At 44.6% G+C, this 23,734-nt stretch overlaps 1 protein-coding gene across 1 annotated transcript in view; it reads left to right on the top strand.

Moving 5' to 3' along the window:
* The window catches only part of magi2a (membrane associated guanylate kinase, WW and PDZ domain containing 2a), a gene marked incomplete at its 5' end in the record, with an annotated part of 242,434 nt that overhangs the window by 185,241 nt on the left and 33,459 nt on the right, over positions 1-23,734 (top strand). The window contains 5 exons of the mRNA XM_084573366.1: positions 9,183-9,240; positions 10,320-10,441; positions 11,786-12,082; positions 12,932-13,114; positions 19,300-19,983. Of these exons, the coding sequence (XP_084429492.1) occupies positions 9,183-9,240; positions 10,320-10,441; positions 11,786-12,082; positions 12,932-13,114; positions 19,300-19,983 (1,344 nt within the window). The remainder of the gene's footprint in view (positions 1-9,182; positions 9,241-10,319; positions 10,442-11,785; positions 12,083-12,931; positions 13,115-19,299; positions 19,984-23,734) is intronic.

The following is a 23,734-nucleotide window of genomic DNA, read 5'->3' as shown; positions in this document are numbered from 1 at the left end:
CTGCCTAAGACGCATCCTTGGGATCTTCTGGCCAAACACAATTAACAACATCAAGCTGTGGGAACACACCAACCAGGAACCAATAGAAATACAGATGAAAAGGAGAAAGTGGATCTGGATTGGTCACACAATGAGAAGAAACAAAACAGCAATAACCAAACAGGCACTGACATGGAACACACAAGGCAAACGAGGGAGAGGTTGTCCCAAGAACACCTGGAGAAGAAGCACAGAGCAAGAGATCAAGAAGGAGAGGCTGACGTGGCAACAGCTGGAGAAGATGGCCCAAGACAGACGGGGGTGGAGGCTTTTCATCAATGGCCTATGTTCCGAAAGGATTACAAAGGCCTAAGTAAGTAAGTAATATGTTACGCGTGGTCTATGAGATTCAGTTCGAAGAGTGCATCATAAAGAACTTTGTTGTGTTTGCTTCTTAGAGGAATAAAAGTGGGGTTGTTTGAATTCCACTTACATTTCTGCTGATCTTCACAGTGGACTTAGAAATCCTGTAATAAATGGCTTTATTTTTCTACAAACGGCGCTATTTTTCATGTGGGACAAGGAGGAAGCTGAATTCACAGGTGGTCTGGGTGTATTTATGTTTAGTTCAGTCTGTCTCTGCTACGAAAACTCATAACTTTTTACAACTAATACCCTACTTCACTTGGTGAGATTTGCTGCCTTTGCTTCCTGGCTTATTTACTACTACACAGTGATATAAATACATTAAGTATTTATGTCTTTACAGACAGCAGTTGTTTTCTTTGTGAGAGTGCACCATCGCTTGAGATGAAATGTCTGCTTAGCAAGTAATCCAGCTGAATTGTTTGAAATGTTATCTCACCTTTCACTATTCTCTCTGGGTTATTGAGCAGGATTGCTGCTGCTCCTGCTGATGATGATGATGCTTTACATTAGGAGCATTTGGCAGATGACATGAAGTGGCTTTTGTTGTCTGGGGAATGTAGGCCAGTCAACATCTTGAACTCAGATTCCTCAAACTGTTAGGTTTTTGTAACGTGGCAGCTAAAAAACAGCGCTTTTGTCAAGGAATACCTCTGACCTAAAGGGGGCTTACATGCCTCCCAGCAGGACAGAGCCTCTGCAAGGTTGCCGTCTTCTTCCCCACATAAACGAAGGCCGTCCACTTTATGTTGAAGTAAACATGACGAGACCAGACCACCTTCTTTCACTGCTTCATGTTCCTAATGGTTCTAAAACTCACAATAGCTCAGGTCTTGAGCTATTGTGATGTAGACAGCTCAAGGAAAAGGACCCAGGGACAGGACTTGAGTGTTCGGGACTTTATTAAGTTCGCAGTTCCAAAAAGAGACTAAAGGATCTACAAGAACAGGCTGGCGAGAAAGCCGGAGCGTGGGCTGCACCCGTAGCGAGCAGAGGAAGCCGGTTTGTTAGATTAAGCACTTTCGAAATGGTCTAAACGTCGATTGCTGGTTCCGATGCAACTGAAGAACTGGCGATGAGTGGGAGAGTAGAAAGTCCCAAAGTAGGGTTCGGCTTGATTGGACATTGAGATAGCAGCCAAGCCCAAGCATAACAAGCAGCAGCAGCTCTACTCCGCACACCTGGGGCTAAATGGAGACAGACAAACAAACGCAAATGCAAACCCATAGAGGGCAACAAGTAGCCTCTTAACATTTAAAGCTCTTAGGTGAGCTTGGACCATTCAGTTAGCTTTATGCGCCCATGACCGTGTCAACCTTTTACCCGTTGACCGTCCTTTGACCACTATTCCTAGGTACTAACTTTTGCGTACAAGGTTTGTCCGACCGAGTCCCCGTCCTGTCCATCACAATTTGACTCTACTCAAACTAACTCAGATCTTTAAACTTGACACAGCAACTTCAAGAAATAACCGCTCTCCTGCCGCCAAACAAAGCCCACTCCTTGGCAGGTGCCATTGTAGCTGGAGAATAAATGATATTCACTTCAGCTCTCTGTGGTTTAAATCTTGCGGCTGATCGGGGCGTCTGTGAATGCAATGACATTTCAGAATGGAAACTGAGAAGCTGCAATTAAGGGCAGTATTGTAACTTGGCGACAGCTTCTTTGTCCACGGTGACATTTCACTGACCTTCTAGCTCAACTTTGGGTTTTAGATAATTGAGGTGGAATTGTACTTGCAGAGAATGAAATCGGCAGTAGGTGCGTTTGAGCCACCGTGACAACAACAGCAAATGAAAGTGAAAATGGTACTTTTCATCGGGATTGTGCGGCCAATTGTGTGTGTCATCAACGCTGCGTTCCTGAAAAGCATACCTTAAGTTAATCAGTGGATTTTGTGCCTGTGTGAACCAGAAGAAGCTTTCATTAATCAGTCGAGGTTTTCTCAGTAGTGCTCGAATGTAGGCCGCATTCAAAGGTGACATGATAAATGTAGCTCCGTGCAGTTCACTATCCAGTCGGAAAGGGCTTTAATTCTTGGTGAATATAAAAGCCTCGAGGCGCTGGAAATGATTCAGTTCAGCCTGTTTGCTTTTCAAAAGGTGGCAGAAATGAAAGAGCAAGGGGGGAAGAAAAGAAACAGGGCACGGCTAAATCTCCGCGGTGTCTCAGGGCTGTGTGGTTTGCCACCAGTTCTGAAAAAGCAGAATAAAAAATGCACAAGACTGTGAACATGAAACTTCAAATCCTTTTCTGAGAGACTTCATGTGAGAATATGAGATGAGAGGACACTTCAGGAAGGAAAACGAGCGAAGAAGAAGGAGAAATAAGGTGAAGTTTAAAGGGAGCAAAATTACTGAGTGGTTCTGGTGGAAGAAAATGTGGGGGAAGATGCCAGGATGCCTCCTGCTGGTAGTAAGAGGCCCTCCACCTGAGACTTGCGGGATGGATGTTGTGGCGTGGCTAGATGTCGTAAACATTTTTTCCAGCTCGCTTCAGGGCTCCGTCATAAGAGCCGCTACCTGAAAAATTCCACGCCAGCTTGACATTTCCTTCGCGGACGCATGCGGCACGGCAGCGATAAGCAGCGCCCGGCCGGCTTTGTATGGCGTGCACACACACTTTCTCTCTCTCTCTGTCTCTGTTCTCGTCCCTGGGAGTTAGTGCTCCGTTGCAGGCTGCTGACAGAGAGGTTATAGACGGCACTCGGTGGAGCCAGACAATGGAGAGCGAGCAAAGAGACAATCCTCCTAAGTTCGGCATTTATCAACACAGTGCCCAGAGAAAGAAGCAGCATTTCAGCGAGCATGTGCACCACTTCAACACTTTTAAGAAAGACTTTGTGCTGCACAACAAGGAGCAATTACGCAGAAGAAAAGTCTACGTAGAGGTTTTTATTTTCAGTTCGTTTCACAAGTGAAGAAGCATTAAAACATAAACCACAGTTTATAATATAGTTTTTAATAATAGCATTGCATTGACTGAGGTAAATGAATACTTGGACCTAGTGGGAAATATGCAAAGATCAATACCAATATCGTTGTGTTAAAGCAAGCAGCCTCTTTAAGGTGAGACTTTGTAATCATCCTCTCGGAAATAAAAAAAAAGAAAAGTTGAATTCACAACCAACAAAACAAAACCAATGCACGCTCCGAGGCTTACAAAGGCTTACGTCGATCGAATGTTATCAAAGTTTACATATTGTGGTCGTATATCTCTTCTCTTCTTGCGCTGCTTTCACTGTGGCTGTGTGATATTTGGAATTAATTTGATTGATTTGAGTTTGGTTTTTATATTTATAAGAAAATCTCTGTCAAACTGACGTTCCTTTGAGCTACCGGAGCTCAACAACCTGGAGTCCTGGTAGTCGTAGCCTCCGAAGAAATAAAATAACACAGAGATCCAAGTGCCCGACGTGGAACTGACCGCTGTGCTGTGTAGAGTTTGTAAAGAATATTAAAACTAGCAGCATTACATCTTTAGATTCTGTTGTTCCTGTGTTATTCTTCTGCGTCTTCCACTCTCCATAAGGGAGTGTCCCACATTACAAACCTTCAAAACACTTACCTCAAGCAGTGGTTGAAAGCAAACCAGTCTTGTAACCACTGACTTTTATCTCCTTACTAATGTACTAAGTCTTGTCTACATTGTCTTGTGTCTTGTGATGTGCTCTCATTGTCATCTATTGTCCTGTCCTGTGTCTTCTCATGTTTTTGTGTTACCTGCCTAGGGACTTGCAGATGCAAATTAGCATTGTTGCTATAATCCGGCATATTTACGCCTATGGCCTCCTGAATAGACGTCCATTAATGTGCACTTCATTCATTCTGTAACCACTTATTCCTGTGGGGGTGCTGGAGCCTATCTGCCCAGCTGTCATCGGGCGAGAGGCGGGGTACACCCTGGACACAGAGAGACAGACAACCATTCACACTCACACCTACGACCAATTTAGAATCACCAATTAACCTAACAAGCATGTCTTTGGAAGGTGGGAGGAAGCCGCAGAACCCGGAGAGAACCCATGCAGACACAGGGAGAACATGCAATCTCCACACAGAAAGGCCCATGGATTCGAACCCGGGACCTTCTTGCTGTGAGGCATCAGTGCTAACCACCTTTCCACTGTGGCGCCCATTAACGTGCACTTTCCCTATCAAATAAATAAATAAATAGTCTTGATTTGTGGTTGCAGAGAGGGGTTATCCACTAATCGTAGGGTTGACGGTCCAATCCCCTCCCCTCCCCTCCAATGGTGGCAAACACCTTCAGGGTCTGTGAGTGTTTGAGTACCACTACGGTACTATTTAGTGCCTTGCTTTAAGCACAGCTAATTAGCTTAGCTTAGCATAAAGATTTAAACTAATTTAGAGCTGCCGGTAGGCTCGTTTTTCTGACTTTGGAAAGCAGGGGAAGCTAGCTGCTTTCATGGCGGGCCTTATTTCTAAACTAAGCTAATCAATTTTTAGCTTAAGATAAATACACACAGGCATTAGAGGTATTGATCTTCTCGTGAAACTCCAAAGAGCGCATTTCGCTTGCTTTTTCCTTTAATTGCTGAGATCTGGGAGCGTAAAAAAAAAAAAAATCTTGATAAAGAGAAGACCAGGGAGACGTCAAACGCAAGCAATGATAGCGATTTTAACATTTATTATCAATATGTGTTTTCTTTACTTTAAGAAGAGGGCTTTAGATAATCCAGTTGTCTTGTTTGCAGTCTGTCTGATCATCTGACTGCTTGGATTTGTTTTTCCTTTGTCAGACCTCGATGCGGGGTTGTGTATTGTAGCCGACAGAAATGTCCTAAACTGGAATTACACGGATTGAGTCCATCTGCCTTCGCCTTGTTACGGAAAGTGGAGACATTTCTGGCTTCCTGCTGCTCTTTCTGTGGACACTTTAATAGAAAGCCTTTTCATTAGACGACTGCTGAGATACATGACAGCCCTTTGATCCCCCTGTAGCTGTGTAAAAAAAATAAAAAATGATAAAGAGCACGTGAAAGTAAGTCATATAATTCAAACGTATGTGCGCGTGTGTTAAAAGGTGAAAACATGAAACGCTCTCTTTCATATTTAATGAGCGGAGATGGGCTTGAGGAATGTTGCAGCGTTCTCGCGAGGTATTCCCGTGGGCTGTCAACCTGCTCGCGGCGCTCTGCTTTATCACTCATAACTCGTGTGTGTTTGCATTTTGTGTGCAGGGAAAAAAAAAAAAACAGTGCGTCCTACTGAAACTTTAATCATTTGTTTAGAGGGGATGGGGGCAGGGGTTCAGAGGAGCATGTGCTCAAGCGCTGCACCAGCATTGTCGAGATATTCCTCGGCTGCAGTGTGAGGACCGGGAGGGACGGAAACGGCGCTCCGTTGAGACTTTAAACTAGGTCAAGGAGTAATGTTAAATACATGCAGTGACCACACAGTAAATTATATCGTTGGTGTGCGTCCGTCAGACCAGCCGAAGGGTCCTCGAGAGCCACAGCTGCTTTAGTGTTCCCTCTGGTTGCTCCCTTTTATGATTAGGAAGCTTTTTCATTGCCGTTATCTCTGCTTTCATCCTGATTAACTTCGCATTGTCGCTAATCAAAGCTAGTCTGATTCTAGGCTGCGCCGCTCTGGAACACGCTGTCCCCGAGCTCCACGCTAGCTTCAGCTCGGATGCTATTTCACAGTATATAATTAGTTGTGAATGATTGCGCTGTTATGATAAAACGCTGCATTTCCACGTGTGGGAATAGGCTTTGAATGCTAATTGTTCATATCCCTAAAAAGCAAATGGGGAACTCCTTTCAGACATGTTTTTTTTTTTTTCTTTGAGAAAAGTTGTGTTCTGTCAGTGAGCTGGGTGCAGCGGAAAGAGGAGAGGCGCGCTTTGAAAATCCTGTCCAGCATGACTGATGGCTGTCAAGGTCTGGAGGAAGTTCAGCTTTGATCACCAGGAGCAAAAGCAGCATATTCCGCAGCATCATCCTCATACAGAGGAAAGAAAAAAAGGCTGAGGTAGCAGAAATATCTGTAACTTTCCTGCCAAAAGTTATAGACCACTTTGTGTGGCAGGTTAAAGCTCTTCACTATATCTGAGCAGGTAGTTTTGAGCCGTGTTGGGATGTCAGTGGTCGTGTTCGGATTAATGTATTTTGAAGTGTTGCATTAGAAAAGATTGATGGAGACGGGAAAATTCAATAAAACTTCCTAAATGGTGCTCTCTCTTGAGATGTTTTTAAAAAGGACAAGACTAGAAATGCAAGTTGTAGAAATGATGAAATAACCTTTGGCAACATGAAATGGACAGGTACCAGGAGGAACTAATCTCAACTTTGATGCAGCAACCAATGGGAGTCCCCAAATGCTTACCGCATAGACTGTATATAAATATGGACAATCCGTCCCCACTTCCTTGCATTGGCCAAACTGATGCCATTGTTTTTCTTGGGGATACGGGATACTTTGGATCCAGAGTCTGTGCAGTACGAAGAAAAAGAAAAGAGTGGAGCCACGCAGAGCCGCGATATCGATGCCCCGCCCACATTGCCTCCAGATTCACTTTTCGTATAATTTATACTGCGCTCTACTCTGTCTCCACCAGTTGCAAAGAAATGTTGGATTATACACTGTACTTACTTTTTTATGTATTTTTTTTACAACTCTCACAGTCCTACGTGAACGCTTTACGGTGCGGTTGGCATGGCAACTGGTGGTCGCCCTTATATTGCATCCTGTCTCTATAACATCAGATAACTAACTAAAACAAAGCTTATCCAAAGAATTGACACTTGAACATGCTTCAACATTATATTAACTACCTAAAATGACAGAAACCATCCTTGAAAAAAATTATTTGACGTGTACTTTAGTGTTTTAGTTTGGCCCAAGTCCCATTCACTAACATGGAGGGGGTGGAGCTTATGACCTATACTGCAGCCAGCCACCAGGGGGAGCTCTACTTGCTTTGGTTTTATACTGTCTACGTTTTGCAATGAAACACTCTTCCAGGGCGGCTTAGGGGGCCAGTTTATACCCTCTAATGCCAGATACTATTAAAAATGATTTGTAGCTAGTTGCTTTTTCATCAGTCGAATAAATACACCATTTGAACCATTCCACGTCTTTGTTTCCAGACCAACATGGCCAATACCTATTGACATTGAGAAGTAATTATTACTTGTCAAATTGTTAAAAAATGTTCCTCTCCATTTGTATCTTCTCGCTGGCTGGGGCAACAGTTTATTTTTATGTTCTTCTTCCTGGTTTTTCCGTTTTGCAACCTCTACTTCTTCTATTTTATTACATCCGTGCAATCCATATGCTAATGGGCAGTCTTTGCTTCAAACCAATCAATGAAAAAGCCTTTACTTCACATTTTCTTCGTATTTTTTTCTTGTTTTTTTTTGCCCAGAAGCTTCAAATTTGCTCAGATTTCACAGAAACACATCTAATAGTCAGTTAGTCCAACACTATGGTCCAAAACAAGATGTCTACGCAACTTTTTAATGGATTTCCAAATGTAGTTTGCACGGGAATTCACAGTCCCCTGGTTGGACTAATCTTACTGATGGTGATTTAATGACTGTAAAATGATATTCCTCAATGATTGAACCTACAAAGCTGACTTTGTAATGGCTAATTAGCATGCTAACAGGCTAGCATAACGTATTATTGGCGAACACCTTTATTTCTGAATCGTCGTTGTGAGCGTGTTGGCATAAAGTTTATAGTATTTGAAGTAGTTTCCCTTGGTGAATGGTGATCATCTCATTTTATTAAGTACTCCTGTGGTGAATACTTCCAAGATTCTTGTGTGGAGGGTTTACGACACGTGACTAAGAGTAAAACGTTAGATTTGGATGATTTCTCACAGCTATTCTTTGGATCTGTGTGACAGATTGACACGTCAGGTGTCACACTGGCTTGAAAAAAATAGGTATTAATTGATTTTCTGTCAAAATACATGTCATGACTAGTGGTTCTTTTAAAAAATGCTCAGCTTTCTTCAAGGGTGGTGGAAAGTGCTTTTTCTATAAACAGTCTCTCTGTGTTTCTTGTCATTTCTTAACGCTTGATGAATTTGCCTTTCAGTTCGAGCGCTGACATTCACACTTTGATACGTCGTTCAGATTCTTATCACAAGTGCCGCGTGGTTTGATCTGTCCGTCATCCGTCAGCAACTGTCTGTCGTGTCCTCTTTGTTGTCGGTAACTTCAATCTGTCCTTTAGCGTGTTAACGTTTGCAGACAAACTGTAAAACACCAGTGGAAACATGCACCAGTGGATGCCGCGAAGGTTCAACGCCCTCTGGCTTTGTGCTCGTTCTAGTTGAGGCTGGTTTATCTGCGCGGTGTTCCCGCATCAAAACGCAATATTTACAGCTCGGAGAAGATGCTGGTCATGAATATTTTACTGATTTAAATTCAACCACTGGATCTATCAATATTTGGTGTTATTTTGCAACTTTTTCTTAGTGTGGGATGCATTTGATGCGGAACTTTAAAGAGCCTGTAGCCTCTGTAACTCTATCAACATGACAAGTTACTAAGAAAAATGCTATGTTTTTATCATGTTTCCTTAAATTTATTACAAAAAAAATAGATTTCAAAACATTTACAAGCCTGAGCATGCTGCTGAGAAGACAACCCTTCCAGTTAGTTTAATTCATGGTAATCACTGACAGTAAGATAATGTTGAAAGCACACAAAGATGTTTTTCATGCAAGATCAATACGCTGCATTGAATAAACAAGCTCTTCATTATTGTCTTTCATTTTCTTTGTTCTTTTAACAGAGCTTCCGTACGGCTGGGAGAAAATCGATGACCCCATTTACGGCAGCTACTATGTCGAGTAAGTTCGCGCCGACATCTTTAATATGTAATGGCTCGCCTTTGATTTTCAGTGTAGCCCTACGGTGCTGTATTAATCACAGTTACTGGGGGCAGCCAGGAAGGAGTTAACCCCTCGTGTCTGTTTATTTGCGGGGTGAGGTTTATTTGACACCTCCTGCATACATATATATATCTGTAGATTAAGTCAAGCAGCCTGCATGCATGCATCCATATTGAACTGCTGTAGCGGTCTGTCCTCTCTGTTGAACTGCCTGCAAGCCCCCCTCCCTGTTCAGGGGTGTCATTTTTATTTTTTTTGGCTGGTTGCTCTGGGGCGTAGGGACGGAGCTCTATTTTTAGATCTGGCTTCGACTTTCTTTGCTTAAGAAAACCTGCAGAATGACACTAGACTGCGCGCCGCTGCATCTCAATCTGTTCGAGATGCTCTCATTGTCCCGTTTTGTCGTCGTGGCGTAAATATGAAATATCGTAAAAGAAGTCGCCAGACCTTGAAGTTACATAACGACGGCAAAAATGCAGCCAGGCTGTTTTTGTAATTAGGGCTGTCATACTGGGGCGTTCATTAAAAGATAAGAAGAAGAAGAAGAAGAAGAAGAAGAGAGATCTTGTGTGTGTGTGTTAGTGCACAATGCAGCCTCAAACTGGAGGGAAGTATCTAATGATGACTAATTATTCCACACTGTTACAGCACTTGTAGTCATTGACTGCCCCCCCTCTACCCCACACCTTAAAAACTAAATTAAGAACAACGTGGGACGTTAAAGGAAATCGCTGTTCCAGCCACTGATTCACGCAAAAAAAAAAAAAAAGCGGCAGAATCAATGTCTTTTATCCTTTTTTTTTTTTTTTTTTTTTAATTCAGCAATGCCGTTCTGCGGCTGTTACATAATTCGAGGGACCGGCCATTTAATTAATCATCATAGCAATAGCTGCTGCAGTGCCAAGTTTATTAGATGTGATCTGTGCCAAGAGGAGGAAGGGGGGAGGGGGAGGCTGTGTTAAGTTTAGCAGGGTGGAGTGAAATCTGAAATCTCTCGTTTTTTCTTTTTTTCTTTTTTATAAATGTTATCAATATAGCCATATAAATAGGAGGACCCAGTTTGAGAACCCAGTCCTGGAGGCTAAGAGGAGACTCCAGCAGCAGCAGCAGATGCAAAGCCAGGGTCTGTCCTCACTGCCCCTTCCCACCATCTACAGAGGTAAGACCACCGTACTAGATTACTAAGTGCCTGCATGTCGTTTTCGGGGGTATCCTTGCACTGTAGTTAAGAAATCTGTGTGTAAACAATAATAATGTCGCCAAAACTGAGTGTATGTGCCTTAGAAAGTCCCATAATTCCTTTAATTACAGATGCAGGATTTGTAATGAATGTTTTAATTGAGACTTAAACAAAAAAAAAACCTCAATCAAATCAGTATCTTCCTTTAAACCATCACTCTTGAACATTTCTTGGCAGGTAGATTATTCTGAGCTCCTTTGAGAACACCGTTCTCTCGGCTTCATCCCCGTCTTCTTGCCTCTTCGCGTAATCTCAGACTGACTCTCTCCGTGATGTTGAGATCAGGGCTCAGCGGGGAGTCTTACCATCTGTTGCAGGACTCCTTGTTCTCCTTGTCGCTGAAGATAGTTCTTTAACGCTCTATTTTTGGGCCGCTTGTCGCGCCGCGGAGTGAATTTGGAGCGGGTCAGACGTCTTGCGTGACTTCTGAGGAAAACCGGACTCTTTGTGTTCTCGGCAAATTCTGGAGTTAAGGCTTTGAGAGCGACCTCTTGGCTCCCAACGTTAATGAATATGTATCTATATATATAAGTGAAAACCAATAACAGAAAGCGTTTAATAGATGTAAAGCACTCAAATCTGTGTCGCCAACCTTTCTGACATCATTTACTAGTGGTGACGGGTCAATTTGCAGCAGGGCTTTAACTTGAAACTTTAATATAGCCACTGAATTATTAAATAAAGAAACGTGTTTGAAGCTATAAAGATGTTTGCATCAAAACTAAACTTCTTTACTGTGGTCTTGAGACTGATTTAGTGCTCTTTAAACGTATGGAAACTGAATTTAAGGCTACTGTTGAGTCATTTCCACAAAATAATTTACAAAATCACCTTAGTATGTACAATATGACAGAATACTGGACTCACTGAACAAAGCATATTTGATGCACGTTGCTGTCAAATTGATTGACAGTAGAAAACACATCAGTCAGTTCACGCGTCAGCCTCTTTAACGGCGGGCGGCTAGCTGTCTTAAAATACTTGCCGGTCGTATAAATAGTTCTCTTTAAAATGTGTTTTGTTTGCTGCTGCCTGATTCCTCTCGCCCTCCACCAGTGGGTAGCGGTAGGATGCTGCTGTCTGGACCGGCGGAGTGGAGGTTTGTTTCCGTAGTAACGTAGTAGTCCGCCTCTCCGAGTCGAGAGCCTGTCTCCGTGGTTACACTGTGTGTACGTTCCAGTGAGGCTCTCTCTCTCTCTCCTCTTCATCTCTCCCCACTTCCTTCCTCCTCTTCCTTTTCACCCTCCAAACTTTTGATGCCAGTGGAGGATGCCAGCCGCTGTTCCACCCTCCCCAGACCCCCCCACGCCCAGGTCGGCCCGTTGCCCGGGCGCTGCCACAGCCTCGGCGACCTCTCCCGATCGCCGGTCGCGGGTCGCAGGGCCGCGGCGTATGCCACCTCCTCCTCCTCCTCCGCCGACGTCTCGCCTCTCCGGCGCGTTCTGACTCGGCGGATGAATACGTGCCCCCATCACCAGCAGCCGCCGCTTCACACCTCCGCCTGTACCGTGGTGCTAGAGCAGCCTCTCTGTAGCCCCTACTCCCTGTGGCATTTTGTCAGTAAGTAGGCCAAGAGAGAAGCAAAGGAGGCTGACTGTTGTTCTCATGGCTGCCTGCGCTCGTTTGACTTACTGTAAGCATGCTATCTCGCAAGCAAGCTTTTCCCTTGAGGCTGTCTAAGGATTTGTGCGACGGCCGTGCACTGTGACTCGTGCTGTCACCTAGCATAAGCAGGCAGAGAGCATATTCACTCAGTCTGGACCAGTGACGGCAAACAAAGGATGTGAACTAGTGCGCTAGCCATATCTCCTCCGCGAGGTGAAAAGATGGGAGACTTGGTTAAGTGTGACTAAGCTTGTTGGCTGAGAACCTCTCCTTCCCACTCAAGGCGCTCCTCCTCCTCCTCCAGAAATTTCCCAGCTCTCCCTCCTTCAGAAATCTCCCAGTTCTTCCCTAACCCCCCGAGCATCTTCTCTTGGAACTGATCCCTGATTGACAGCATGTCATTTGCTGAATTTTGCTGCTCCCTTCATAGTCTTGGACCGAAGAACTGCACCACTGACGCTCTGTGCACCCCACCACATCCCAGCATGGGAGGCGAGGAACGGAAGATAGTTTAGTATGCTTAAGTGTACCATGAAGGATTGTGCGTTTGTTCCTTGCACGGGAGCCAGAACTATTAAACCACACCTGCATCTTTTAGCACCACAGCCCCACCTTTGCCCAACTGTGCTATTTTGCTCTTGAGATCGTGCCCTGCCAGTTTTTCCTGTGGCTACACCCATGTCTTAATCAATAAGCTTTACCCATGCCCCCCCACCCTGTGAGCACTGCCCCGCACCAGCTTTAATGACTTCTGTAAAACTCCGCGTGTTGCATTTGGTTAAATCGTTTTTGTATCCTTTGCAGAAAAGCCGCTGTTCACACGGGACCCCACTCAGCTGAAAGGCAGTTTCTTGTCCACGTCCCTCCAAAAGAGCAACATGGGCTTCGGCTTCACTATCATCGGAGGCGACGAGCCCGATGAATTCCTCCAGGTCAAGAGTGTTATCCCCGATGGGCCTGCAGCAGCTGATGGAAAGATGGCCACAGGTAAGCCTCAGGCAGGCTGACACACCACCTGAGACCAAGACGAACCTAGTCACACACACTTCTTTACCTTCGTCTAACCAGGATGTCTCTTGAGACCCACATAGCACGCTCAGTCAAATAAGAAGGGCACAGAGAAAATGGATTAAAATAGTGACATTCTTCCTTGTTTACATGCATTTGCATAGATGGTACAAATAGTTGCCTGCAAATGTCTGCAGAGCAATTTATGTTCAACAAACATCAACAAATAGTTTCTTAAACCAAATTCTCCACACAGAAAGATGCTTAGCTTCCTCTACAAGATGAAACAGCGACAAGTGTAGCTCAAACTAACTAACTTTGGTGTCATTTGAAGTCATTTTGACGATATTTAGATCTGCGTATATCCATATAGTGGGAGTGAATGGGGCACCGAAACGCAGACTCTAAATAACGCATTATCTGCCGCGAAACTCGTTCATTTCACCAATATTTTGTTATGATACGCTAGTGCTATTCCCCGTTGAGTCCGAAGTTACCTGCTATCTATTTGTGGACTTGCAGCGGTTTGTTGTTCTTTGGCCAGCTGTTCCTCTCTCTGCCTCCGCATCCTCCTTTCAACGAGCTCCTCATCCATATACTCTGGCTCAAAACGATAAGGACGTATATCATAAACAAAGTCGTCGTCCACACCCTCAGAATCAGGAAAATATTCAGCCATGTTGCAAAAAACTAGCAATAGCAAATTGCAGGGGGCATGCGGCGCTCAGAGATGACATCATCCAGGTCAGAGGTTAGTAGGTCAATCTACAGACCCCGGATGATGATAACATGTAACTCCGGACTCAATGGGGAATAACACTAGCGTATCATAACAAAATATTGGTGAAATGAACAAGTTTCGCGGCAGATAATGCGTTATTTAGAGGCTGCGTTTCGGTGCCCCATTCACTCCCACTATATGGATATATGCAGATATAAATATCATCCGAATGACTCCAAATGACACCAAAGTTATATGGGTGAGCAAACAATCATATTTTATGTGAGACATAAGGTCCAGGTTGTAAAAAACGGTAGTTCCCCTTTATGTTGAACACATTTCATGCATTGTATGTACAGTATGCATTGGCAGGTGCAAGCTCTACCTTGTGTAATCTCCGTATATGTGCATACCTGTGCACCAACTGCGCAGTTGGTTTTTCTGCTTCCATTAATCATGGAAGGGAATTTATGGGCCCCCATAACTCCCGGCCGCATGGGGTTGGGACTGCAGCACGCGTGCACAGTTACACGTACACACCGAGACAAACCATCTGTATTAAAGGTCAAGGGAATAGAAGTACAGTACGCTGCTTGTCGTGCTCTCGGGATGCAATGATGTGTCTATCTGTATACGCCGGAGCAATGCAGAGCTTATAGTGGTCATTTATCACGCGTAGAGTAAGCGGGACGTGTCTAATAATGCTGGAATTGTTCCCTAACATTCTAGTGCTTTAACAGATTTCTTTCAGGTCGTAAATGTCCCCCTTTTTTTTTGGAAATGCGTGGACGCAGCAGCCTAAAATAGTCCCTTGGTGACTAATAAAGCTTGTCCTGATAATTCTGCATATAAAGCATTTTGGTTTTTTGTCTTCTCATCCAGTCCTCCCACGTAGAATCCCCCTCTCCTCTTTTTTTAAGGGGGGAAATATCTAAGAAATCCCTCCTACTTCTCAGCTATCCCACCTCTTCCTCCCTTCAGCTCATCTCCATCTCTATCTCACAATGCGCTCCCCCCCACCCCCACTTCGCCGTCCTCCCCAGACTCTGTGTCCTACTTCTGCAGTCGCGGAGCCACCTCGATCGCATCAAATTCGAGCTCGCACGTAGGAAAACCCAGGCCTGCAGAGGTGTGAAATTCCCAATTTCAGATAGATGATTTTTGCCGCTTTCTCCCCATGACCTCTTCTGGCTATCTCTGCTACGTAATTACACAACCAGGGGAAACATGTCCAGGATGAAAGTTTCTGCAAGACCACATGCAGCGCCGTGAGGTCCGAGCAAGACCCTTTCTTTTTAAGAATTAATTTTTGTAAAGAGAAACTAGCCGTGATATTTTATGTTTTAGCAGAATACAGAGCAAAGCGTTGCATTCGCTTGAAGTTAAAAGGCTCGGTTTAAATGCCAGAGGCAGTGTTTAATGTGAAATTAAGTGGATATGTTGGTACAGTAACTGCAGCATTCAGCACCTCTACCCATAAACTACAGCGTGTTTTCTCTTTGGGTAACGCTGGCTTGAAATAACAAGAGCTGCCTCTTGACGCTTGCTAGCTAACACAGGTACCATTAGTTATTTTATTGTAATCACCTAATACCATTAGTATATTTCCATTAAGCACACTATGTACTTACTTTCCTAATGGGTTGATGAATTTTGTCTGGGGAGTTTTGGTTTCAAATCGTTATTCGTTTCTTGTCGGCTGGCTGTTAGCGGTCCAATCTAATGCTAGGCGCTACGTTTAAATCATTAAACACTTGCTAAATTTAGCCAAGACGCGGTACTTAGTGATGAATAAACACTTTGCATAGATGTGTTTAACTTTAGCGTTTAACTTTTAGTGTTCACTGTTCAAACTTTAACAGCTGCAGCCTCTTCGCTATACATCCTACATAGCCAAGATGGCGACCACTCATGGTGAGAATTGGCCTTTGTTTCAAACTTGGTGGCTTGTCTTCTGGAGGGTCGCAGAGGGGTTGGAGCCTATCCCAGCTGTCACTGGGCAAGAGGCGGGGTACACCCTAGACAGGTCGAGACAGACAACCATTCACACTCACACCTACGACCGATTTAGAATCACCAATTAACCCAACAAGCATGCCTTACAGTGGGAGTAAGCCAGAGAGAACCCACGCAGACACAGGGAGAACATGCAAACTCCACACAGAAAGGCCCAGTCCGCCCATGGATTCAAACCCAGAACCTTCTTGCTTGCGTTTATTGCATCTGTCATACTTTAGCATGGAAGTCTGACTTTTAAACAAGTAAAAGTTTGTAAAAGGACTTAATATTTAACTTATTATTTGGAATTTCGCTGCATGCATTATATCATGGTAGCGTGCATCAAGTAGTGAGGGCTAGAGCTACAAGGTTTTGAGGAACATGCAGATAAAGAATAGGCCTATGGTAAAGCTCATAGGCTACTTATGTAAGCTTCACATCTCAAAATATATAAAAAATATCTTCTTTTTGCTCTTAGCGTTATTTTTTCCGGTATTTGTGAGACAAAGAAGAACAAATTAAACGGATCAAGTCAGCAATGACATATTATTACTTCTAAGTATTGGAAGTTCAGCATAAAAACATCTAAATTTGCTCAAAAGTATGGTTCGTTGCTGTCAAAACTGTAACATTTGCCAATTTTGGGTTCGAGTTATTTACGTCTACCAAATTTTCTGGCTTTATAGATTCTTGTTTGGACTTTGAGGAGTGTTTTTCCCAATCGTTGACTCATTTTTCTTGATTATTTCAACGTCACATAAGGGCACAATACCAGAGAGGAGAATGAGAAGAGATGTGTTTAATACATGAAACTCAGATATGTCGATATTGGCTGTCGTTTGCAGAGAGCAGGACAGATCTGATCATATCAGCCATATTAGGTTCTATGTAAAATCCTTACCACTTTACCACAAAGAAATCTGATTAAAATATACAGGCAGCACATGTCGCTCGCCAACGTAAAAAAAATCCTGCACCCTGCTGAGAGTCTAAACTGCCCCGTTATCGCGTCCTCGTCTTCTCAGCGGGGGCCACGGAGACCTCCCATTATGCTGACAGGCTCTTGAACACACCATTAGACCGAGATGAATATGTCATAAGGATATACAAGGATGGGAGGATGAAAGACGATGCAGCTGGGAGCTCGGGCCTTGGTCCCGGTGAGTGTGGCGTTAAGGTCAGTGTGATTACAACCTGCAGAAGGTTTTATAACGTCTGGAGAGAAAGTTTTGTCTTGTGTTTGAGAAGTTTTTATCCACCGGCTGCGCTTGTGACCAAAACCTTTATATTTAATTTAGTTTATCATCAAGAAAATACACCTTTTATCCATCAGTACAAGTATTTATTTGCTGATGTTTTGAGAAATTTCCTTTTGGACTTAATTTGCTGTGCTCTCTGCAATGGAAAATTGCATTTTTAACAAAAATACCTGTGAGATCTCAAGATGTTTATTCAGAAAAATTTGTTTTGCTTCCTTGTATTTCCAATTTTTTTAGATTTACCTTTTCAGGCTCTAAAAATTAAGATTTTTACCTCCTATAAAGGGTTTTATAAGCTAAAATTTCTTCTTATTAATTTCTGATTTGCTTAAAAACTACTGTAGGATGTTGTTCTCGGCTTTTCTTTCTTGTGAAATACCAAATTCCTCTTTCTCAGACATCAAACATTGATTAAAATGGAACAAAATAACAGGTAATTTGTATAATTTTAAACAATCTTCGTAAAAAATCATTGGGGAACACTGATCCCGAGTAAAACAGGGCTACGAGTATCGAAAGAGGGTCATTTTTAAACTCTATAGCTGTTTGGCCCTGAAGTTTCACTAAGCTCTGGCACATAAAACAAAACCTGTGACCCAAACCCTTTAACCATGATTGGTATAATATGTATATATATATAAATATATATGCCAGCTCTCAGTCTGCGTGTCCTCTCTGTTCATAAAGAATGAGACAGATTCTTTATGAGCATACGGCGAGGGTGCTCTGAGGTCACGGCACCATCATTTGTTTTCTGCCAGCGCGCTCGGCTATCGATTCTGACACTGGTGCTCAAGGCAAATGTCGGGCGCGTTTACCCGGATTAATTAAAAAGTCCCTCACGTCACGTTGCCTCGAGAAGGCGAGCTCGTCCCGTCAATACCGGCAGAGCGCTAAAACTCGGACAGCGTTTATCTGCGACACGCATTTACCTTGGGCGCTGTCAGTCGGAGGGGTCAGAAGGAGGAGAAGAAGAAGAAGCTCGGCCGCACTTCAGTCCTGACTCTGGAAAATCAATACGAATTGCCTTGTTGTTCTAGAAAAAAAGTGCCATTGACCCAGCCATTAGGGCTATTATAATCTTCAGCTCACGTTTTAAGAGAATTGCATAGGATGGAGCTTGTGGTTAGCAAGGTGGGAGCCAATCACTAAAGCGCGTGCTTTGCTTAGTAATCACAAAGCCCCTCCAAAGACCGTGACAGTTCTGTCTGCAATTAGAAAATAATTGTTTTCATTATCAACCCAGGTAATGCTGTTTGTCAGACACTTTGCCCGGAGTTTTAAAAACCTGCACGGTGCCGCCGCAGCGCAGCACAGCACAGCACAACACAACACACTATATTTAGTAATCTGGTTGAGACAAAGATAAGCCTGGATGTGGAGTGCTTTCGTGTGCGAACATTTAATTGTCAGCGAGGTTTTTATCTACGGCGCTGTGTACTGCAGCGGCCCATAAAAGGCAAACGTTTTAGCCACTTGTCATTTGCACTTGAAAGGCAAATAAGACGTTATCAGTAGAAATTGTTTACGGCTGTGGATGTAGTGCACAGTTGATTGAGTATTAGAACAGTTACAGAGAGCTAAACTCTTCAATTGTGTTTATATAGCATCAATAGCCGTTCAAATAGTCTGAAACAGTCAGAGTAGGCACTGAGCAGCGGCAAGGAAAAGGACATGGGCCTTCTGAGGTGTCTAGTAGCAGGATGTTGTTAGTGGGGGGACCTTTGAGGGGAGGGTCCTCTGTGGATCATCCCACAGATACTTGATCAGTTTGGGATCTAGTGAATTTGGAGGCCAGGTCAACACCTTGTGCTGTTCTTCATGCTTTTTTGAGTTGTTCTTAAACAGTTTTTGTGTGTGCGCTTGTGTCAGGCTGCATCCTGCTGGGGTGGGGGTGCCTGGTCTGGTCTAGGTGGGTGCTACATGTCTAAGTAACATCCACATGAATGAATGCCAGGTCCAAAAGTTTCCCAGCAGAACACTGAATTGTCACAAGATGTTATTTACTTCTCCTGTGTGTGGTTTTAATGTTTTGGCTGATCGGTGTATTTAGTCTAAATGTGGGTTTTGAACATTACCCTATCTTGAAGTTAATCGTCTTCAGCCGCCCTTGTCTCTACCCATTATTCCTAATGTTCTAGCCATTACGTCTGACTATTATGCGTCTGCCGTCCCTTTGTCTGCAGGCGACGTCATTGTCTACATCAACGATGTGTGCGTCCTGGGCACCACCCACGCCGATGTGGTCAAACTCTTCCAGTCGGTCCCCATCGGCCAAAGCGTGACCCTCGTGCTGTGCCGCGGCTACCCGCTGCCCTACGACCCGGAGGAGGCTGCCAACGCCAACAACAACACCACCACCACCATCATCTCCCCTCTGGGCATCATGGAGCAGCGGCCCATCATGGTGAACGGCCGGACGGGCTACGACAACTACCTGGACTATCTCACCCGCACGGCGCGCTTTGTCGCGGACCCCGGTCAGGACCAGGTCAACGCCCAGCAGCAGCTGCTCACCGCTCACCCGGGCGACACCCACTTAGACGGCTCGCTTCCTCCCACCACCGGGACCACGCCTCCCGACAGCGTCTCTATGGCGTCGTCGGGGGCGACCCAAGGAGAGCTTCTGACCCTGACCATGGTGAAGGGCGCGGATGGCTTTGGCTTCACGATCGCGGACAGCGCCACGGGTCAGCGCGTCAAACAAGTCCTGGAGCCTCAGGGGTGCCCGGGCCTGTGCGAGGGCGACTTGATCGTGGAGATTAACAAGCAGCCGGTGCAGGGATTCCCGCACACCCAGGTGGTGGAGCTGCTGAAGGAGTGTGCCGTGGGAGCTGAGACCACCCTGGTGGTTCAGAGGGGTGGAACAGGTAAGACCATCGCCTGCAGGTAGGGACGGCGTCGAAGATTGTCCGCCCAGCAGGAGCGTTCGATCTCTCTCCGCCGTGTTTGTCTTTCTGGCTGTAAATCTGTCTGCGGTTCATCTCTGTCGTCTTCTAGTGCAGCCAAACGTGTCTGTGTGTGTGGTCCAGTCCACTGCAGAAACCTGTTACACAGTCCTGCAGCGCACGACAATGCCTGACTGATGTACAGCTCCTCTCAAGTGTCCTTGCTAGTCCTCTCGACTCTTAGCTGTGCCTCTTTGCTTCTGAGCTTTACGCCTCCCTGCTCGCTGAGCCTTACCTCCCAACAATACAGTCTGATTGAAGCTTACGCTCTTTGCAGTTATTTTAAAGTTTTATCGAGTCAAGTTTCATACCATACGTGTGGCGACTTCTATCTTCTTTTGTAAGCCTAAAATAAAAGTCCCAAGATCAAAAAAAGCGTCAGAGGTTGCGCAGTTTTTTCTCTGAAATAGACGTAAATGCCTTTGGAGGGCTTTCAACCCTGTGTTTTCCAGGATGTGAGGCCCTCTGACAATCATAATTATGCACTGCACTCTGTCGAGAGTCACACAGGGCTGTTATTTGCAGAATCAACAGGTGGCTGGTCGGCTGTTTTCTGCTCTTTGTGCATGTTGTGTGCATTATGACGGGGGGGTGGGGGGCGTTGTGTGTCGAGTGTGTTCAAAGCGTCTATTTCAAAGCCAGACACCTTCAGACAGCTTGTCTTTAAACGGCACAGACAGAAAAAAAAAAAAGAGGAAAGAGCCTTTAATGTACAGTATTATGCGTGACTCAAATGACGGAGCATACGTTGCGCGTACGCCTGCTGTGATCTGCCTACAAACTGAGACTGCCTTCTTATTGAGTCGTGGAGGTAGTGCATCTGTCAGCGATGACTCAGGCGCTTGAAGATTAGAGATTTTAATTAAATCTAGAAGCGGCAACCTTGGCTCTTCATCAGCCGAACAGATAGGGTCCGTCTCTGGGAACCTTGTTGCTAAATGTTGTTAAAATGACTCATCTCTTTGTGTTTACATGTCCTTGATTTATCTTGGCATCCTCTTAAGTGACGACACGGCGTTTGTTGTCGCTGCGAACTGCGAGCCACTTCTGCTTTTGTTTACGTGTGCAAGCATTGACTGTATATCAAGATGGACCAACCCTCTGTGGCGTTACCCATGGCCGCCGCTATCTTGGCAATGCATGAGTGGAGAGACTGTCAATCAAAGCTGCCATGCCCCGACTCGCTTTTGGTGCCAGCCTCTAGTGGTTGCTTGACGAACTGCAAGCCTATATTAGCCCCGGAGGTTTCCACTTTGCGAGCAAACCAATTTCCAGCTCTATATTTTGCCTCTTTGTGCGGCATAATGTCACACACCGATCATAATGCCAGCGGCCGGCTGCCACAGACACCACTGAGACTCGTCCACAAAGGTCAGCAGCGTCCTCTGAATAGATTAATTGCCGTTTATTACTTTATAAGGCAGCCCGTGTCTCTGTCAGTGAGCAGGGAGCCAGTAAACAGACAGAAGAGATAGGAATGGAGATGAAGAGGGGTTTTGTTTTTTGTTCTAATCCAGTAACGCTACCATTAAAAAAAATCTGTTCACGCGCACAAACATAAAAACACACTGTTGACTATCTAACGGTGAAGTGCTCCCGCCATCTGTCAGCAGACCCTTAGAAAGTGGGAACAAATGCTCCTGCTTATAAAGCAGCCCGACCTTATTTACTGTACGTGCTTTATTTCATTTCATTGTTCCAGATCTGGTGTCATTTAACGCCACTGCGCTTTAATACGCCGGGGGCAAGGTGTCGCATCCGCTGGTGGTGATTTCCTGTGACGTGACAAGCTGCGAGATAGACAGAAATGTCATCGTCACCGTGTCGGCTCCCACGGTATCATGACTGCATATGGCACATGTATGTGTTAAAGCCGGGAATAGGCGCCACTTTATTCTGTGGAAGTATTTTGCGTGGATTTCACCAGGAAAGAGAAAGACTTTCAGCTCATCCTCAGATCCTCCTTGGAGAAAATCTTTAGTTTTGATCTGGTGGAATGGGGCTCAGCTGGAAACTTTTGTTTTTGATGTAGCACCGCTAATGAGCTGTTATTTTGTTTTTGCTAACCCTCGTATTGTCCTCCTGGTTAAATTTGACCTGTCTTGAATATTTGTATATCACATAATTTGATATAAATGTGGTCTACTGCACGTGGATTCTGCAAAAAGGTGTCTAATATAAAGTGAATAGTTGAAAAGAAGTGGGCTAACAATCTTTAACACAGAAATAGGTGATACATTATACTTTAGGCTTCATAAATAATCGAGAAAAGTTGCATTGTCGACGCACCGTGGGTTTTATGATTGCAATTACGACAGGGTGAATGTAATGGGTTGGCTGATTCATCAAGTTAAAAAAAAAAATACCAGAACTAACATGTTTATCCACATGTGAAGCGATCCGCTTGTCATCATCTGTCGCTTTGTGGCTGATCCTTCGTCGCTAGTGGACATGCCGGCCTCTGGTTGCCTGGGTAACCCTTTTATTTCCATGTTTCCCACTGCAAATGTTTTCGAGTGAAACAAGCAGAACATAAAAATCCGGCTAGCTCTTGGAATTAAAGTCAAGCCCGCATGCAGCATGGTGAATTTGGATCTCCAAAGTCTGGGATGGTGTGCTCTTTGCTTTAACCCCATCGGATGCTCCCATTGGTTGTCAGATCAAAGTCCCACCTGCGTTGCGTCGCCAATGGTTTAAACTCAGTCCTGAGAGTTTATGTTCGTTATACAAAGGATAATTTGAATAACATCCTCAAATTCAGGTGAGTAATGGATCGCTAACAGGTTTTCGTCATGTGGGTTTTTAGCATAGACTGTATATAAAGATGGACGGCAGAGCTGCTCCTCTAAAGTGAAGTCAAAGCAAGTAGAGCTCCCCCTGGTGGCTGGCTGCAGTATAGGTCATAAGCTCCACCCCCTCCATGTTAGCGGATGAGACTCAGGTCAAACTAAAAAACTTTTAAACACCCTTTTTTCCAAGGATGGTTGATGGTAGAGGTGGAGCAGAAAATAAGAGTGAGTCTGGAGGAAGTGTGGTCGGGGTCATCGATGTCTTGGCTCTGCGTGGCTCCACTCTCCGACCGAACAGATCAGACTCTGGCTCCAAAGTAGCAAGTTGGCACTGCCGCCCGTACACCCCAGGAAAATAACGTCAGTTTGGCCAATGCAAGGAAGTGGGGATGCATTGTCCATATTTATATACAGTCTATGTTTTTTAGGTGGACACCACCCACTGACAGTGGTGAAACACGTCAGTTGCCTTTGTTTTTGCCTATATTTCACATATACCTTTATTACCTGGATGGCTGAGAATCTTCTCAGACGACGTAAGGTTCAGTTTCATGCCATTTGAACTGTTCTTTCAATTCCGTCCTGCACAAACGTACCATAGACATTGACGTGATACAAAAAAAAGGGATTCCTCGAGAGAATTCGTTTAGTTTTGTTAACGTTTGTATGAAGCGATTACTGCGGTAAATATTTGATATTGCAGATACACTGGGAGATTTAAGGTGCAATCACTCTCTTTCTCCACCAACATTTAGCCAAGCCATTACCCATCCTAATAAAACTGTCACCATGCTGCAGGAATGATGTCCTCGCTCTTAACACGCCACAATTTGGCCCGCTCCTCCTCCTCCTCCGGACCGCTGGACACTGGCCACGCCGTCTAA

The sequence above is a fragment of the Chelon labrosus genome (assembly GCF_963514085.1).
Source record: "Chelon labrosus genome assembly, chromosome: 23".
Classification (NCBI taxonomy): Eukaryota; Metazoa; Chordata; class Actinopteri; order Mugiliformes; family Mugilidae; genus Chelon; species Chelon labrosus.
This window is presented reverse-complemented; position numbering and strand designations above follow the sequence as displayed.